Source organism: Callorhinchus milii, unplaced genomic scaffold (assembly GCF_018977255.1).
Source record: "Callorhinchus milii isolate IMCB2004 unplaced genomic scaffold, IMCB_Cmil_1.0 Scaffold2, whole genome shotgun sequence".
In the NCBI taxonomy this organism is placed as follows: Eukaryota; Metazoa; Chordata; class Chondrichthyes; order Chimaeriformes; family Callorhinchidae; genus Callorhinchus; species Callorhinchus milii.
Window position 1 is genome coordinate 22,134,120 of NW_024704743.1, and position 19,915 is coordinate 22,154,034.

Below are 19,915 nucleotides of genomic sequence, written 5' to 3' on the forward strand. Positions count from 1 at the left end.
TCTCCCATCTTGGGACCACGGCTCTCATTTTCATCCTTTCGGTCCCAACTCCCTAGTTTTTCAACACTGATCAGGATCGCACCACACCATTGCCACCCTGACTACAGTCATCGGCCTGGAAACACACTCCCCATCTTGCAGCAGCGTCCTGAGCCCTCCATCTCCAAATTTCCAGGAACACTACCATCCAGACTATTCACTTTTTTCTCTTCAGGCCCTGACTATATCCTTCTCTACTTCCAGGGCATCAGTGGTGCTCCAGTTAGCCTGGTTCATCGGCAGATCTTGGAAGGGCAGACCAATCACAGGGGGCAGAGACTCTTCTCACTCAACTCTTATTAACCCTGCAAACCTTAGTCCTAATAGATAGGGTGGTTCTAGCCGGACAAGCACTGGGAAAGCTTGCCAGATAGCTCCCAATGGCAAGCTGTGCAGTTTTAGCTGGTATCTCCAGCAGTACCTCAATGCACACTCCTTGGCTCTGGCCAACTAATGCCTAGTACTCTGTAATGAGCTAGAAACTAAAAAGCCTACCCACACCACTGCATCTCTTCTGCCTCAATTGAATGACTTGCCAAATAGATAAGTATTAAACTCTTGAATTTGCTGAGCTGCAGATCTAAAATTAGGTTTGACCGCACTTTCGGTCAACTTTTGCCTACCCACCCCCAGCTTGTGTGCTCAGGCAGCAGTGTCGAGCGCTTTGAGACGCCCTCCTGACGTGAAGGGAGTGATATAAATGTAAACTGCATTGATGTGTAATGAACCCAAATGTCAATGTCCACAGATGTCCGTCTCCGCTCCCCCACAACACTATTCTCAACGCCGTTGCTGCAAGTCAGGTTGCAGAATCTGACTTCCAGCCAGTGCCATGTCTCCGCAGGTTAGCTGACCTCACCCACTCTCTGACATTTTTATTTAAAGAAGTAGAGCGTGGCGGTGCTGCCGGCTGGCAAATCGCCTGCCAAAAACATGGTCACTCTGCCAATGGCTTCTCTCGATTGGGAGCACCGTCTTGGAGCTGTGTCAGCAGATTTCAGATTTAACCGCCGTGGACTACGTGGACGTCCTCCCGACATGAAAGGCGCTATATAAACGTAAGTTTGTATTGTATTCAAGAGACGCGTTCAGGGTTTGGACTATCTAAGGCACCACATTTCCAGAGTAAGGCTCCCCAACATCAGGGCGGCCAGAGATTAAAACACGTTTGTAGCCCAAAGTCCACCAAACACCAGCCCTAAATATTACGCTTTGTCTTCTTTGGATAGGAGAGCGGTCGCTTTAAATTGTGGAGTCCTATAGCTCAGTGGTTAGAGCACTCGCTTTGCAAGTGAGAGACCTGAGTTCAATTCCAGGCAGAGGGCGAAACCTTGGGCAAGTTTCCTTACTCCACACAGAGCCTAATAATAATCCCTCCAAAACCCAAAACAATAATAAATTGGTCATTTTTCAATCTACGACTGTTTGTGGGACATTGTTGTGCGCAATTGGCCGCCGCGTTCGCCCACAAATATACAGTCAATTCACTCGACCGTGTGTTCTGTGAAGCGATTCGGGACGTCCTCCCGACGTGAAAGGCGCTATATCAAATGCGAGGATTATTATTATGAGTAGTAGTAGTAGTACCGTGCAAGGTCTTCAAGGGAAAACAAAAACCCGCAAGCGTTTTGCAGGTTTAAATAAAAACAATTTTTAAAAAAAAAAATGAAGCACCCGCCTGAAGCCCCCAGGCACACAGTGCAACCAAACCCGCCCAATCGGGCGTGAAACCCGCCCGTCCGTCTGTCTGGGGCGGGGGACTGGACAAGGCGGGGTCTCTGTAAAGAGCGACGTCGCCGATTGCACAGTCCGCCTTGTCAGTCAGCGGATCCCGTGTTTGTGATTGGCGACAGTGCCGGAGGTGGGCCACCGACCATCCTCTTCCTTATATGGTGTAACCCCGCCCCCCCCGCGGCCCATGGTGCTTTGCGAACACAGACGACTTGGCGTTAAACGGCGCTGAGATTCAAATATTTGAACCAGAGCTGAGCTTACGGGCGCGCGAGAGAGAGAGACAGGAGCGAGGAGGAAGGTCGCCATGGATCCCTACACCCAGGTACCAGCACCACCCTCCCCGCCGCTCCCCTGCTCCTGTGTTGCTCCTCTCTGCTCTGAAACTGCGTCCCCGGGCCGCTCCAGGCCTCTTCTTGCCCGACACGGGGGAAGGGTGGGGGGGGGGAAGCGGCTTCTCTGTGGCGGAGGGGGTGGCGGTGCAGGTGAAGGAGCCGGGGTCAGGGGGGTGAGGCACCAGGGGAAGGGGGGGCCTCCGTCCCGGGAGGGAGGGAGATGGATGGGTGGGTGGCGATGACTGGGTCCGTCCGGAGGCCGATGATCTTTTAGTAGGATCAGGGGAGGACCCCCCCCCCCCCCCCGGGCGGGTCCTGTTTCTTTGTCCCGGGTGTTGCCCGTTGGATAAGTGTGGGAGTCCGACTTACCCCCTTTCACTCAGGAATACCTTCTTCACATTAGCTATAGATATATGTACATATATATATATGTTTTATATATATATATATATATATACAAAAAAAGAACTCGTATTATTTTCTTCCTCTCCCCTCAGCCCCGACCCCGGTCCCGTCCCGAAAACTCACAAATTCTGGCTCGGGAGGGATGAGCTGCGCCGCCCCGCGCAACCCCCCCCCGTGGCCGCCTCCCTCCCCCCCGGGGCCGCCTCCCTCCCCCCCCCCCCCCGGGGCCGCCTCCCTCCCCCCGGGGCCGCCTCCCTCCCCCCCCCCCCCCGGGGCCGCCTCCCCCCCCCCGGGGCCGCCTCCCCCCCCCCGGGGCCGCCTCCCCCTCCAGCCCTGCGCCTCCCCCCCCCCCCCGGGGCCGCCTCTGTCCATGTTGTATTCACCCCCTTCCCCCCAGGCATTGCTGCTACTGGAGGGGTCTTCTCTTTGACCGAGCCTTCAGCTCCCCTCTCGACTCTCTACCCCCTCCTCTCTCCCTCCCCTCCCCCTCCTCTCTCCACCCCCCCTCCCCCTGACCATTCCCCCCCCCCCACCCCCTCCGATCGGGTCCCGACCCAACTGTCCAGCGCCTTGGGACGTCCCTCCCGACGTGAGGAAAGGCGCTCTATAAATGCAATCTTGTTGTCGTTGTTGTCACTTCTCGACCGCTGTTCTTAATGGTTTTGTTGGACCGTCTCGAAGGTATTGCACAATACCGTTAGCACGACTGCATAATATCAAGTATAGGATCTGCGTGGAAAGTTTGCATTGCGTTCCGCCATTGATATTGATTCTGATATTTGTTTCAAAAAAAAAAGCAAGGGGGTTTCCTACGGTAAATCAGATGCTACGGTCAGACTAATAGCAGCTTGATGATTTAAATGAACACGCATGTCATGAAATCGCCAGCAGGTATGTCAAAAATGATATGCAGCAGCTCTCGTGACTTTCGCACACCTTTTGAAAGCTGGTCAGTGGAACAGTGGATTTAGTATACCATCTTCCAAGAAAGGAACATCTGTGAATTAGCAAGGAACAGTGGTCTTGTGAGGTTATTCTGCTTAAATTCAGGGCCCTTCATGCTTTGGGCAGGCTGTATTTGGCATACTGCATACAATTTTGGTCGTGAAACACATTTGCTAAGCTATGTGGTATTTTGGAGTGAGATTTGTAACCTGGCCAATTTAATAAACCCACTTGTGGTGCAACCCCAACTATCATGCAACAATGTCAAATCATTAGTTGAGTTCATATGCTCAGATCATAACTTATCAGTCGAGCTCAGTTGATAGCCTCTCATTCAAAAAGTTGTGGGTTCAAGCCCCAGGGTGAGACTTTGAACTTAAATAGTCTTGGTTGACACTCCAATGTTTTGCCTGCGGAGTGCGGCATTGCTGAGGTGCCAGCTTCGGGTGAGATGTTAAACCAAAGTCCAGTCTGCCTGGTCAGGTTGGCTTTAAAGATCCTATGGCACTATTCAAAAAGAGAAGGGAGTTTCCCCTGGTGTCATAGATAACAACCCCCCAGATAAATTTGACTATACACCCATGGCTGTTTGAGGAACATTGTTATGTGCACATTGACTACCATGTTCGCATGCAAAAATATAGCTTTACTACACTTTACAATAAATCCTGAGAAGCGCTTTGTGACTGCCTCCTGTTGTGAAAGATGCTATATCAAATGAAAGGATTATTATTATAAAGCGAGGTGGGGGTTGTAGGTTATTGCATTAGGGAGTCAGATTTGATTGGGTAAGATTAAAGGAAGTGAATGTGAACAACAACAACTTGTATTTATGTAGCACCCTTCACACAGGGTAGTGTTCCAGAGGGCTTGACAGAGACGGAGTCTGACCCCCTGTATGATAGCAGATGATTCTAAATGCATGTTATCACAGTCGGCAAACCTTCTATCACCAAAAGCATTGTCAAGGTCTTTTAAAAATAAAGTTTATTTTGCTGTTTTGTCCCATATCAAATTATAACCTATCCTCCATATGTTTTTCTAGAGTAAACTGTTTCAATAGGGACATTGATTGTTGAACACGATCAAAAATGGTGACGTGGAAGAAGGTAGTATTCGTAGAATTTAATACTAGATGATGTGCAGTGTCAACACCAAAATAATGACAAATTTAAAAAGATAGAAAACTGAAGGCTGTACTCAATCTAGGTTTATAGTATTTCATTGCTAATTATTACAAGTACAGTTGCATGAATTTGTTTGAAAATGTGTGTTAAAAGTTAGTTATTACCCCTGTCTGGTTTATGTAAAGAAAGGTATAGTACACTAGTTATTTTGTTTCAGTCCCACCCATCGCCATTTCCTTAAAACAGCTTAACTTGTACTGTTGACTGGTTTGCAGCTTCCTGGTGGCCCCTTGTGAACAGATGTGAAGAAAAGATACACTATAATGCAAATAGCTGGTAATTTTTCACTAGCGATAAATCCATTTTTGGAAGTCGTCAAGTGATGGGGTTGGATTCCTGCAAAAGCCTTGATTAGCATGGAAGTTAATAATAATTTCCCAACCGATAATTTTGCCCACAAAATATACAGTCAATTCACTTTACAATATATTCTGTGAAGCGTTTTGAGACGTCTTGAAGACATGATAAATACAAGGATTATTATTATTTAATTATTAATAATAATAAGGATTATTATTATTACCACTGGTTAATACTGGATGTGCCAAAGCACTATATACTGGTTGGGGAGAAGAAGGTGCTTGCTTTTCTAAACTAAGGTTCCATGGGGAGAGAGAATAATAATATAAGAATTTATACTTTATATTTAATGTATTGCTAGCCTCATCTAATTACTTTTAGAATAACGGCTCTAAAATCTTTTAATTTAACCACAACAACAGTTTTACATTTAAAAGCAGAGCCTTTCATGTCGTTAGGGCATCTTAAAGATTTCACAGCGCCATAGCTGGGGCAAGCAGAGGAAGGTGGTGAAGGTGGGGTGTGGGGGTTGAGAGGTGACCAAAGTTACAGTTGAAAAGAAAGATCTTTAGGTGGATGTTAAGGTGGCGAGGAAGAGAATGAGGTGGATTTTCAGAAAGTGGGGGCAGAATGAGTGAAAAATCCAATCAATTGTACTGAATGAGTATTGCTAATCACACGGTTGCAATAATGAGATTCACCTTTTTCAAAGCTCGCAATTAAGTTTCTGTTATTCTTTTTCCCCTCTAATTGTTTTTGACCTCGAGCTTAATTAATATAGGACAATACTTCAAAAAACATTTTCTGCTTCAAATCTGAAAGCTCAACTTGTAATGCATGAGTTGCTTTGCATTATACTTGAAGACAAATAGTTTTCCTGTCCAAGGTCCTTAAAAAGGGCTGAGATAGGCTGTGATAAATAAAACTTAAAATCTTGTCCGGTGTTTTCAAATCACTTGTACAGGAGACCAGTTAGTCCAGTAAAATTTGAATTTTGAGTCACGTGTCAAACCTACATTCTTGAGGAATGAACGATCTGTTTCAATAAACATTTGGTCAGAGGGTTTGGTTGGCAGAACTGGCAAATGCTTCAACACATTCCAATGCTGTTTAAAACATAATTGTCCTCTTAAATCAGAAGAAAGTGCGATGTGGCAAAATGAAATGTAGATCATTGGAGTAATGAAGCCAAGTGATTGAAATCCAAATCTTTCGTTAACCACAATGATTCAACTCCTAAAATATTCAGTTGCCTGGATGAATGAAGCGCTGTTGATAGATTTACAGCAGAGTGAGTTCAAAACTCCAAATTCAGTACTGTACGGTACTGGAATTTATATAACTGCTTTTTTGAACCTTCCTAGTCCGCAATAACTGCTTGGCCATGAGATGCTAACTGTTTTACTTTATATGGTGCTTTGATTATAGAATGAATATCTTAGGGCTTCACAAAGGCAATACAACAACAAAATTACATTTGTATAGCGCCTTTCACGTCTGGAGGATGACCCAAGGCACTGGACAGACAACGGGTCTTGAGGTGGGTCTTGAAGGTGGCGAGGGAGGGGGCGAGACGAAGGGTCTGCGGGATGGAGTTCCACAGGGTGGGTACAGAGTGGCGGAAGGCCCGCCCGCCTATAGTGGGGCGAGAAAGTGGGAGACATGAAGCAGGCCGGAGCCCGCTGAGCGGAGGGAGCGAACAGGGTGGTAGGGGGTTAGGAGGTCAGAGAGGTAAGACCGTGGAGGGCTTTGAAGTGGGGACCAGGATCTTGAACTGAATCTTCTGTGTGATGGGAAGCCAGTGGAGTCGGGCGAGGATGGGGGTGATAGGGTCGCGGAGCAGAGTGCAGGAAAGGACACGGGCTGCAGAGATCTGGATGATCGGCAGCCTGTGGAGGGAGGAGTTGGGGAGGCCCTCCCTCCATAGGCTCAATAGGGATCATTGAGGAGGGAGGAAAGGAAGATCAAGGCAAATGTATTGCTATTCAAGTGGTTATGAATGCAGGAAAAATCAACCGACCCAAGAACAAGTGTTATTTTATATAAAAAAATACAAAGTTATTCATTAGGTCATTTTAGGTAATGTCTGGCAAAGATTTGTCAAGCATTTTGCTTCAATTTACAGTAAATAATAAAATAATTCTCTCTTATATGCTTTTTTTTAAAGTGACCTGATATATTTCTATTCACTTGCTCGTGGTAACTAACAATGCACTTTCCTTGCATAGTTCTTAATCATTAAAACAATTGCATCAGTGACTGCATTACAGTGTAGGTATGTGGATTTATGTTTTCCCCCACCCACAATGATGTGATCATACATGGTAACTAACCCTGCCTGAAGCACTGTTAACAATGTATTGTATCAGTAAGCGTTAACTGGGTCAGTTAAGAGCGCTGTTAGCTATTTTATAAAAGTTACCGTTAACCCATTTTAAATTATTGCCATGTTAAAATGCATGAGTTGTATCTTATAAATTAATTTCCGGTATGTTTCAATTGGTTACTGAGTCATTCTATCTTACCTGCCAATGTAGTTCTTAGCATGCTGTGTTCGGTTCTGACCTTTGTAATAGTCACATCTAGGTATTGTCAAGGTTAACTCAATGTTTAGTATTGTACTTATAGGTATGTAAATATATCCTGTGAAGAGCTGTGATTTGATACCCTCAACTAAAGCCATTTGAAGTTTCTTATCCTCTGAGCACTTCTACCTAAATTGAAGGAAGAGTCTTTTTGGCAAGAGTCCAGCAATCGTTATTTAAAGCTCTGTTTACAGATAAATAGGCAGTCATTTCAGAGGTTGAAGAAACTACTGGACTTACTAAAGTACTAAGAACTTTGGGCAAAGCAAGCATTAAATCCCACATCTCATCCCCTAAACTGTTTCATTTAAAGCATTGCTAAAATAAATTTTTAAAAAAACAAGGTTCCATCTCCCCGTGAGGTGAACTTTAAAGATCCCATGGCAATACAGAAGGGAGTTTTTTCTTAACAGGATTCGAGGGGAATTGAGCAAAAAAAATTCGGTGAAATTAGGGACTTATTGAAATATCAAATAATTAAATGGTTCTTAATGATTGACGTGATTTCCACTTATTATGTAATGTCGTATATTGAATTGTTGCTACTCTAGAAACTACTTGAACGAACGCGAGCTCGACGAGAAAATCTCCAGAAAAAGATGTCTGAAAGACCAACGGCAGCTGGACGACAAATTGCAAAAAGGATCAGGGAACCTTTGTGTGAAGCAAATAACCAACCTTCAGAAGCTGCTGAGGAAGGTAAGAGTTATTCAGTAGAAGAAATATTAAAAATAATAATAATAAATTGGTCACTTTAATCCACGACTGTTTGTTTAATCCACTGCTGTCTGCAACTGGCTGCCGTGTTTCACCCACAGAATATACAGTCAATTAATGTTACAGTATATTCTGTGAGGTGCTTTGAGATGTCTCGAAGATGTGATAAGGTGCTATATATCAAATGCAAGTATTATTATTGTTTATGCCAGAAATATAATTTTATATAGAAAGTGCAAAATTCAGCATCCTATGAGAGTAATATTTCTGTTCCAAGATGTGTATGCATCATTTAATCTTGAAATTTGGGAGCTTGAGTCAAACTGTGTTGTAGTCAAACAGCCAAACTATTGTAGTCCTGAACAAGGATGGCTTTCTAGTTAGTGATTTGTCCGTTGAACTCTTGCGTGACTGAATAGCGTGTTTTGTTCTTGTGTTTTTGCAATTTTTCTTTTGAAAGTGCGAACTCTTGCCGGGGCTATAAATTTGTGTCTTGATGCCCGTCTTAAATGGCCACTGAAAACCTACGATTCTGTTCTTGCACAGATGTAAAAGAAGGTTTCTTGAATGGTAATGAGGCAGGAATCCTGACTTTTTTTTCTCTTTTATCCCAGGCACTGTGGCCAATTGATTGTAATGTGTAAGACAACTGCTTACTGCCTTCGCCAGAACTTGAGCATTTAAATGTTTGTTTACCAAATTGCAATTTACATTCCTTGCATTTTATATTAGTGTAGAATCACTTGTGGTATAACTTTTGTCTAAATATCAAGTATTCTCTGCACATCATGCATATGTACTAACAAATACTATTTTGGTTTATTCAGTGAAAGATTCTACCAAGCCTTCTCCATCCAAAAGACGCTGTTCAGACAAAGTTGAAACGGCAGTTTCTGGTGTGGAAAACAAGGAGCCAGAAACTCCTATGGCTACTACTGTTGTAGTACCTCCTGCAAGCCAACCTGCCGAATTAGTCCAGGAGCAGGAAGTGCAAGATGTGAACCCTAAATCGACAGCCGCCTCTGTAAAGAATCGAATGCAGCAATTGGCTGCGCAGCGGCAGAACTGGGACGGTGATGGTAAGAACTAATCGCATACAGCAGAGTGAATTTGTAGATTTCACTGTGACCTTTTATATACTGGAGCTAACGATTCAAATTGAAGGCAAAAGTAATGTTTAGGGGAGGGGCTGGCTCTAGTTGAGCTCACAGGCTCCATGTTGAGTCTCCTACTGTTTATAATCCTTATCAATAATGCCTCTACTGAAAAAAATGTGCATTTGGTGAAGATGATACTGGACTTGGTTCCATTTGTTTCAACATTGCCTGCCAACACCTAGTATAAGTTGTTGGATATGGTACTGCTGGGCCCTGAGGAGCTGTACTCTGGTCTACGTCAGGGTCTTCAGGAGAGGAAGAGACTAAATTGTATTAAAATCATTACAATGCTCATGCATCATGTTATCATGACATTGCTTGTAATTTTTCTTTTTGCAAAGGAGATTTTAGATCATATCACTTTGAAATACCAAAGAAAACCTTCTGTACTGTGATGAGCGCATTGTCCTTTTTTAATGAAACTTACTGTTTTTATGCAGCACTAACAAAAGACTTGGTTGGTATTAATGCTATAGAACTGCATTCTTTTGCACTCTCCCCACAAAATGGTGCGTGTTTAACAGGTAGATATATTTTGATGCATTAGGAAGCACAATGAAGGCCTCCAAAATGGGGAAAAATACAAAGACATTAGACAAAATACAAAAAAAAGTAATATTGAGTAACTCCAGAAATGCACATCTTTTCCCACTAGAGGCCTCTGTACTTTAATTTGCTGCTAGTAGCAAACCCATAGGAAGTGCCTTTTGTCACCATAATGTGACAATTTTGTTGTTTCCTCCAAAGAATAATTTTTTTTAAGTAAAACTTTTTTAGACACACATTTTTCTTTAATCATAGCTCTATCTTCCTGGGGTGGGGGAGGTAAGCAAGTCTCCTCGGAACTGAACTGGAATTGAACCAACCCACTATGGCAGTCATGGTCGTCCATGAGTGGTATTCCAGGCCACTGCTGATGTATTCTCAGCACCGTTGCAAAATGTTCACAAAACGTGCTTGCGGGTATTGTTTTTTTTTTTGTCCGATGAAGGCCATGGATCCTTGTGCATACTTTCCTCGAACTTTCCTCAATTCCTTTATAAAAAGCATAGCTGTTGAGCTGGCTGATTGGCCTAGTAATACTGGTACAGTAATAGCCTGGCGAGAATGTCAGCTTTTATCCCCTCTTGCCTCCTCCTGTAAAATACCCTATCAATGTACTTTCAGCACTTGTTTCATGTAATGCTTGAGTCATTTTTCCTGGGCTGCTATCAAATGAATATTGTGAGACCCTTCAGACATCTTACTGTCTGGGGCATTTTTCACACTGAGTTTGATCTGGTCCCCAGAGTGACGTATCCAGGTCAAACAGAAGCTGCGCAGCAACTTTTAGAACTTTAGAATTGTAGTCATAGTCCAGTTAAGGTACAGTGGAATTTTTTTTTAATGAAATGTATTTTTCAGTCCCATGTTGTTAACTGATGTTTGAAAATTCAGATGAATTTGCAATGTTGAATGGCACCGTGAAGGTTAAAGAAGAAAGTAATTATAAAGAGACTTTCACTATAAAGCTGGTCTGAAATGACGATCTGAGCAGTTGTGGAAATTACATTAAATTGCAAGAATTTCCTATGAGGTTGAAGAGAATACAATTTAATTGGCTGGGAATGTTTTAGATTAGAAATCTTCATTCTTCCTTTTCATAATACTGTATAACCACTAGTTTGTCGGCACTGTATTTAATCTGGGAAATGCATTATATGGAAATATAAACTGCAGTAAAAGAATTGATCACCTGTTTGCTAACCCCAATTGTAGGCACCGCTTGTTAGGCAAACTACTCTTAAGAAAATGCTTATTTAAACCATCTGCTGTTGGACACATTGTGAAGTGCACTTGAATTGCCAAGGGGATTCAATTGATCATGGCTTGTCTTTACATCACAAATAGGTAACGCATTTGACTTAGATGTAGCATCACCAGTAAAATTGTGCAGGCAAGCATCTCCACCACCACCTCACCAGACACCGACCAGTGTCCAGCCTGGTACTCCAGCTGGAAGGAGAGCACGCTTGAACAATCTTGCAGCAACAATTTCATCCTGGGAGGATGACTTGAGCCGCCCAACTGCGAAGCAAAACAAGCCGCAAGGACAGCCTGGTACTGCTTGTTTACCAGTTTCAGGCAGAGCCCCGGCTACTGTCAACAGCAGCAGTGTTAAACGGCAAGATCCAAGGCCTGTGGAAACAGTCGTCCATAAGCCAGCCCCCGTTGTCTTGCAGGTAGGAGAAAGATTGCAGTTCTGTTTCTGAAAAGTAACTTCTAAAGCAAGAATCTGCGAATCTTTACCTATTTTTCAAAGTGAATATTTTGCAAAAAAGAGTTCTATTAAATCAGTGGAGCAAAATTGAACCCTCAAATAGTTAGATCATTTGTTTGATAACCAAATGAGATCTGCGGTTCTATTGTTTGTTGATTTAAAGCACCCTTTGTTTTATTATGTGTGCCATTTCCACAACCATAAATTGCAGGCAGATACTTGGATTAAAAAAGGATATGTGATACAATGTTTGCAAATGTCCTAGTTCAAAATTACTTTCTATTGCTGATTTCTGACAGTAAGAAAAGGACGAGGCTTGCAGATTTCTACCAGTTATTCTCCTAGGTGCTCCGTGTTTCAAATGTGCTTGTCTTTTCGGAAAGAGAGAGTGGAAGAATCAACAGACAGTTGTGCTTGTGTAGGAATCGAAGCTGCCCTTTCAGCTGGAAGAGGGTGTGTGCGGAATTCCTTGAAAAAGAAGCAAATCAAAATGAAGGAACAGAAACATAGGAAAACATAACTTTCTTTAATTCTGGAAATTTCTTTCTTCAATTAAATAACCAATACCTTGATCTTAGTCTTCTAAAGTAAAAAATTTCTAAGATTTCTTTGGGATGTCCGCTTCGTTTTCCGATGTTTAAACATAGTATTAGATGTAATTCCCTTTGCTAAATGTTCTTTACTTCCCTATTATTAGACCGTTCAATCAACCAAAGTGATTCCACCTAGTCCGAAGAAAACTGAGGAGCCCAAACCACTGGCAACTAAAGGGCCAATTAACTCCGATCAGGTCAGCTCGAATCTAAAGAAAATTGAGGAGCCGAGGACCCTGGCAACTAAAGGGCCACTTAACCCAAATCTGGCCACCTTGAATCTGAAGAAAATTGAGGAGCCCAAGCCATTGGAAACTAAAGGGCCACTTAACCCAAATCTGGCCACCTTGAATCTGAAGAAAATTGAGGAGCCCAAGCCATTGGAAACTAAAGGGCCACTTCAGTCAGCTCAGGCCAACTCAGGTCTGAAGAAAACTGAGTTGCCCAAGCTACTGGCACCTAAAGGGACACTTAAACTGGATCAGGTAAACCCTAGTCCAAAGAAAACTGAACAGCGTAATCTACTGCCTTCTAAAGGAGAGTTTGTCGAGCACCAAACCCAGCCTAGAGATCAGGCAACCAGAGGGACCACTGCTCTGCTTCAGTCCAGAGGCAATCTAACCCCAGGTACAGTTTTGCAAATTTTGCCATAATGTGGGTGAATAGAGTAATGGAGTGAAAGCTGATTATCACATTGCTAAGAATTGTACTCAATGCAGCAATTTTTAAAAATTTATCTCGTGTCCCGTGCAGTGCTGCTGAAACAACAGACTCCACCCAAAGTCCAGGCCATAGAAAGCTCAGGCCAGTTTTGGACAAACCATTGTGCAAAGTCAGAAAGAGGAATTGTTGTTCATGTCTTTAGGCCAGACAATTGTATCGAATAGTTTGACGGATAATTGTTACTGTTTTCTATATTGATCTTGTTTCTACTCTATATTGACTCTTAACTTAATGGCTTCTGATTTTTGAGGGAGACTTCCTCTTTTACTTCCCGACACAACCTGCTGTCAAGAAGGCAGATAAGCTGTTCCAGGCCACATTGTTCTGGTCAGTTTCCTGGAATAGCACGTGGTTACTAATACATTGTCATGTTTGAATTGGCACCACAACACTTTTAATAATATCTACTGGTCTCATAGCTGAATAACTCCTAGTCCTGTAGAAAGCTCAGTGCCCTTTTAACCATGAAGGGCTGGTTCTTTTTATTTGGTTACAGGAAAAACTAACTGAAAGCTGGTACTAGTAATGTTATCTCTCTTGTTCATATAATATTAATAATCCTTGCATTTCGTATAGCGCCTTATCATGTAATTGAGATGTGGATTGACTGTATTTTTGGAGCCAATTGCACACTACAATGTCCCGCAAAAATCCATGGTGTGAGTGACCAATTTATATTTAGGGGTTTGTTGGCACTGTTCAAAAGAGAAGGGAGTTTCTCCCAGTGTCATGATCAACAATCCCCCAAATCAACTTGGATCAATCACTTGATAGTTGTTTGTGGCATGTTGCTGTGCGTAAATTATCACAGGCATTACACTCTACAGTACATTCCTGTGAAGCGCTTTGAGAATGTCTCCTGACGTGAAAGGCAAGGATCAAGTGCAAGGATTATTATTTTACTATTTGAATTAATGGCATACCCTACCGTAATCGTAATTGTCCTTGCAAATCTCCCAATGTGTTGTAGGTGGAACAGGGGTGAAGTCTTTCCTGGAAAGGTTTAGTGAACGCTGCCAGGAGCGGAGTGCATCAAACCCCAAAGCACCAACTCCTGGGCTGAAATCTCCTGTTACTCCAAACACAAAAGCCATCCAGGAGAGGCTTTTTAAACAGCAGGAGCTCTCCACCACAGCAAGCCTCACGCAGCAGCTTAAACAGGTCTGACTTTGCATTTTACTGGTGAGGGGTCTGATCTACATTTGTAGACCACTCGTGTTTTTATTTTAATCTCTCCAGCGCAAGTGAGTGGAGCAGAACTGTCTTGGTTTCTTCCAGGCTGTTATATAAATACCAGTTGAGTATGAGAGCCTTATGCAACCCATTGGTTTTTGTAGGAAGCTTCTTCACCTGTGCTAGGTGGTTGAAAAAGGAACTCATGAGCTGGGCTAATAGAAAAGTACGGACATTTTTGAGAAAAATTGCAGAGCTTGTTGCTAGCAGTGCTGAGGGTTTTGTTAGATTTTGTGGGGGAAAATGTGATTGTTGATTGGTGCTATTGAGGTACATTTTATTGCTACATTTTTTCACTTTATTGATTAAAAACTAAACATAAGGAAATAACACATTAGATTGTTGCAAAACAAATTATTAATTGCTTCTTGAACAAAAATTGAGTGGCCTTTTTTTGGGTGGAGGTGGTGGGGGACACCGCGAAGCTACAGGAGCTCACCACCTCCTGCCTCTCAGTGCCGGCACTGAACACAGACCCAGAGAGAGAGAGACAGACTCAGAGATCCAGAGAGAGAGAGACACGCACACTAACAACAACAAGATTACATTTGTATAGCGCCTTTCAAATCGGGAGGACGTCCCAAGGCACTGGACAGTGTACAGCATTTCAGACCCGAGTTGGGGTCGGGGGGAGAAGGGAGGGGAAGGGAGGTGGCCACTGGCATGGTTGAAGAGGAGGCTTTTGAGGCGGGACTTGAAGGAGGCTAAGGAGGGGCCAAGACTGAGTGATTGGGGGATGAAATTCCAGAGGTTGGGGGCAGAGTGGCTGAAGGCTCTCCCACCAATGGTGGGACGGGGGACGTGGAGCAGGCTGGAGCCAGCTGAGCGGTGGGAGCGGCGGGTTGGTAGGGGTTAGGAAGTCACAGAGGTAGGGTTCGCCCACAAATATACAGTCAATTCACTTTACAGTATATTTTGTGAAGCGCTTTGAGACATCTAGAAGACGTGAAAAGCGCTATATCAAATGCAAGTATTATTATTATTATTAGGCTGGGGCGAGGCCATGGAGGGCTTTGTAGGTGAGGACCAGGATCTTGAACTGGATCCTTTGAAGGATAGGGAGCCAATGAAGTCGGGCGAGAATGGGGGAGATGGGGGCACGGAGTTTGGTGCAGGAGAGGACATGGGCTGCAGAGTACCTGATTATCTGCAGCCTGTGGAGGGAGGTTGGGAAGGCCGACAAGCAGGGTGTTTGCGTAGTCGAGCCTGCAAGTGATGAAGGCATGAACAAGAGTTTCAGCGGCCTGAGGGGTGAGGTAGTGGCAGAGTCGGGCGATGTTACGGAGGTGAGGGAAGGCAGAGCGGGTCATGGCTTGGATGTGGGGGAAGAAAAGACACCTTGGCTCCTGACTGGCGGTGAGTTGAAGTGTGCAACCATGGAGGTTAATGCTGCCAGAGCCTGAGGTGCAGAGGCACTGGCGCGAGCCAATCAGGAGGGCCTCAGTCTTGTTCACATTCAACTGTAGAAAATTTGCCCTCATCCAAGACTTGATGTGCGACAGACAGTCTGTCAGGACAGCAGTGGTCCTGGAGTTGAGGGTGGAGGCAGAAAGATAGTTGGTTGTCATCCGCATACATTTGGAAGTTGACCCCATGTCTGTGGGTGATGTCACCAAGGGGGAGTATGTAGATATTAAAGAGGAGAGGGCCAAGGACAGAGTCCTGGGGGATGCCAGACATGACAGTGCGGGGGCTGGAGGAGGGACCGTTAGAGGCAACAAAGTGGAGATGGTGAGAGAAATAGGAATCGAACCAGGCGGCAGGTCTGCGAAGATTAAGTAAAGAGGAGAGGCGGTGTATGAGGATGGAGTGGTCGACAGTGTCGAAGGCGGCAGAGAGTTCGAGGAAGACAAGGAGGCAGAGGGAGCCCTGATCACAGACACGCACACAGTCACAGAGAGAGCGCGGTTTGTAGTGGACATAGGTCATTATGGCAGGAAATTCGGGAAAGGTGTGGCCAGACTTTTCTATTGGCCTAGCTCATGAGCCGTGCTACCATGTTGTTTGAAACATGCCACGTCTGAAGATGCAGAAATTGGGTTTGCTAATCTTAATACTTGCAGAAAGTCATATCATGTAGGAGTTGCATCTCTGGAAAAAGTAATAGTTTAGCCCACATAGTAATAATCCTTCGCAGAGAACCCTGAAGGTGAGATAATATGGGTGCAGAACTTCGGATGAGTTGGAGTGTATGTAGGAGGAGCAAAGGAGAACATCAGGCAAATCTAGCCTTATGGGGACAAAAGCATGGAACATTTTTTGGCTGTGGAGAGGGCTGAGCTCAGACTCAGCAACAAATTGCATTTATATACCGTAGGCACAGTCGAAGATCTTCAGGCGAGACCTGAAGATGGGCAAGAATGAGGCAAGGCTGAGGAATTGAGTGACATAGGTCCACTGGTTCAGTTAGCTAGCGTTGTCAGCCAGGAAGGTTGTTGGAAGTTGGAATCAAAGGAAACACACTGGCAAAATCCGAACAAGATTGCTTCAGGGATTTTGTGACATGTAGATGATGAAAGTTGAGGCTATTCCAGGATTTTATGTGGAAATTACTTTATCAGAATAGCGATAGTCCAGGAAATCAGCCTCAAGCCAGTTATGTTGTGTCCTATTTTATAGTCTTGCTTTTGCAATTATTTCAGGAGCGTGAGAAAGAGCTGGCCAATATTCGCAATCGTTTTCAGGGAGGCAACGTCGGTGCTACGGAAAAAAAAGGAGAAAGCTCATTTACCAAGCAGCCCAAGGTATGAAATGCTTTTGATATGTATATTTCATGTAAACCACTGACTAATTTGTCATTCAGAAATTCTATGGTGATAAGAAAGACTAATGATTTTGCTACTGGTGCTAAAAGAGTCGGGATTTTAGTGAACAGCATTTCCCTTGATGCCCAATCGAGTATAAGTACTACTAGGAGGAATACAGACAAAAGGTCATGGGTTCGAATCCTTATGTCCGCTAAGTAATGTAGTTGACTGGGACGGGGAAAATCACTATTATTGCTGCAGTTGCTTTAATTACTACTTTCCCAGCACCCCCATAAAAAATGTTAGATGTATTTTCTGTTGAATGCAAGTAAACCTGTAGCAGTTTTTGCTTTTATTCAGCAGTGATGTCCTTTCAGAAATTTAGAACCTTCTTTTAAATGCTAAAACTGCTACAGCAATGACACTTCTGGGCCATGACGTGTGCCTGCGACTGCCGGGATGGTGGAAGGGGAACTGAATGGATTTTGGTCTTCTTTCGCCGAGCAATTCTTATGTTCTTAAGACTGATGATTGAATACGTTGAACATTTGGGTCTCAGAAACTATCTGCACTTCATGCCCTCTGTTACAATGGTTAAGATCTACTAAAGTTCCTCCCACGTTGTATGAAGAGAATATCAAGATTGATGGAATGTTCTAGTTTTTCTGTTGATACAGAAAACTCCCTTTTTTTGTCTGATCAAAAAGTTGTGTTATCCTCATGAGTGGAATAAACTGGATATTCCACAATTGCATGTTCATTTCTTGTATCGAGTTTGACATTTATGATCAAATTGATAATATTTGCCCTTTTCCATTTTATTGTAGGAGACTGATGTGTCTCCCCTTGGGACCTCTGAGCAAACCAGTGCAAAATCTCAGGAGTCTCAAATGAATATCACCGCAGCCCTTCAACCACCCTGCAAGGCTCCTTCAGAACCACAGCCAAAATTTATATCTGTACATGAGGGTGAATCTTCCTCTGTGAAAGTAACTAGCACAGAATCTGCAGGTACAAAGACTTTGTTATAGAAATGTGTTAGTCCCTTGGAAACACTTATGATAAGAAAAGTGAAAATATTTGGCATTAATGATTGTATAAGCTCTGTTGCACACTTGTTGCGCAAGGCATATTTTACAAACTTAAGAAAAAGTGAAATGTTTGCAATCACTAAAATATCATCCCCTTTCTTTAAGTTTAGAAAATTGAGTTTTTAAAATATTTTGATTAAAAATGTTATCGGTAATGACAGCTGGCTGTATCATTACGTTTCTGAGGCTGGAGATGCTGTTGGAAATTGCCATTGCAAATTTTGAGTGAAGACTGCAATTCCCAGGCTCAACCATGGTGCCAAGGGGAGTCCTGTGGAGTCCTGTAGATCAGTGGCAAGCGACCTGAGTTTGATTCCCAGCAGGGTGAAACCTTGGGCAAGTTTCCTTACTCCACGCCTGATAATAATCCCTCAAGAAAAGAAACAATAATAAATTGTCACTTCAATTGACGACTGTTTGTGGGACACTCCAGTGCGCAATTGGCTGCCACGTTTCACCCACAAATATACAGTTAATTCACTTTACAGTATATTCTGTGAAGCGCTTTGAAATGTCTAGAAGATGTGAAAAGCGCTGAATCAAAATGCAAGGATTATATTATAAGAGGTAGATTGCTTCCTTTGTAGGAGAGGAATGCTCATAGCTATTGTGATGGAGGATGAGTTCACAGGACACTCATTTGCTTTATAAATGAATGTCTGGTAAGAGAGCACCTTTTAACTGTGTTCTACTATGTTAGGGACCAAGTCCAAATCCAAGTCTCATATTAAATAATTAAGGGATTCATTTTTTGGTATTGTTTTGTTTTGCAGGTATTGCAACTTTGGTGCCTTTGTATGAGTCTGTGACATTAATTATTTTATTTAAATCCACTAGCTCCTGCCATCGAATGTAAGGAGAAGGTTCCGTCCAGTCCTGCCAAATCAAGTCCTCTCAGAAAGGTTATGTTTGTGTCTGAACAACTGAATGTTATAGAGAGTACCTCAGATGATGAGAAGAGTGATGATGAAAGAAATCCTGGTGAGCAGTCATTCTTTAACTTTGGATATGTGGCAGTTATACTTTAAATATTTACTCACCTCTTCGTCAAGTTAATGTTATGAATAAAAACTGTCACCTTCAACTTAGAGTACAAGACATGTCGATTTGTATAAACTCAGCTGCACCATCTTATATTTGGTAATATGCTGTTAGTGGGAACCAGTCCAGAACTTAATGCTTCATTTCAAAGTTTTAAATCATTGGTGCAAAATATGACATTCAGTCACATTGTCAGAATTTCCACTCCTGGGGATATCGCAGTTAACGACTCATTTGAAGCAAAGTTCAGTGGAGGTTAAGCTTAGGATGTCTGAGCACATGTTCAAATTGTTCTCATTTAAGATTTGAAGTTTTTAGGCGTGCAATGGAAATATTTCCTGAAAATCTGGACTTGTGGAGTGGTTTGCAGAAAAATTATACTAATCTGTCATTCAATACTTTGGAGGCAGAATTGCTTTCATAATGAGCTTGTCTCTTTGAAAACGTCACTACTTGATGACGTAGAGTATACCCGTCCCAACAAGCCAGATTCATGATATTGAACTTGTGGTCTTTTTTGTGATCCAATACCTGGGCTGAACAGCTCTGTAGTAGATCAGGGTATTGTTGATTAACCAGCCTTTTGACTCGTCGATGGGATTTGGTTGGGTAGACATGTTACTGGGTAATTGTATTCTTCCACCTGTGAATGCCTTAATGACTGGGTTAGTCCATTAGTACATTAAACTTGCAAATATTTTGTGCTGGTAATGTGCAAGTTTAGCTGAAACTGCTTTTGATTTCTAAGCAAATTGAACTACAGATTCCTTAAACCTGATGAGTTTCAGCTTATCAGCATATCAAACCAGGGAATGTATTAAACATT

The 19,915-nt window shown here is 43.1% G+C and overlaps 1 protein-coding gene across 1 annotated transcript in view; it reads left to right on the forward strand.

Annotated features, from left to right (window-relative positions):
* The first annotated feature begins 1,956 nt into the window (after window positions 1-1,956).
* LOC121848150 (anillin-like) overlaps window positions 1,957-19,915 on the forward strand; it is a 36,860-nt gene continuing 18,901 nt past the window's right edge. Inside the window, exons 1-9 of the mRNA XM_042332492.1 lie at window positions 1,957-2,095; window positions 8,079-8,226; window positions 9,072-9,323; window positions 11,292-11,623; window positions 12,359-12,881; window positions 13,948-14,138; window positions 16,853-16,954; window positions 17,785-17,968; window positions 18,886-19,029. Of these exons, the coding sequence (XP_042188426.1) occupies window positions 2,078-2,095; window positions 8,079-8,226; window positions 9,072-9,323; window positions 11,292-11,623; window positions 12,359-12,881; window positions 13,948-14,138; window positions 16,853-16,954; window positions 17,785-17,968; window positions 18,886-19,029 (1,894 nt within the window). The 5' untranslated portion in view covers window positions 1,957-2,077. The remainder of the gene's footprint in view (window positions 2,096-8,078; window positions 8,227-9,071; window positions 9,324-11,291; window positions 11,624-12,358; window positions 12,882-13,947; window positions 14,139-16,852; window positions 16,955-17,784; window positions 17,969-18,885; window positions 19,030-19,915) is intronic.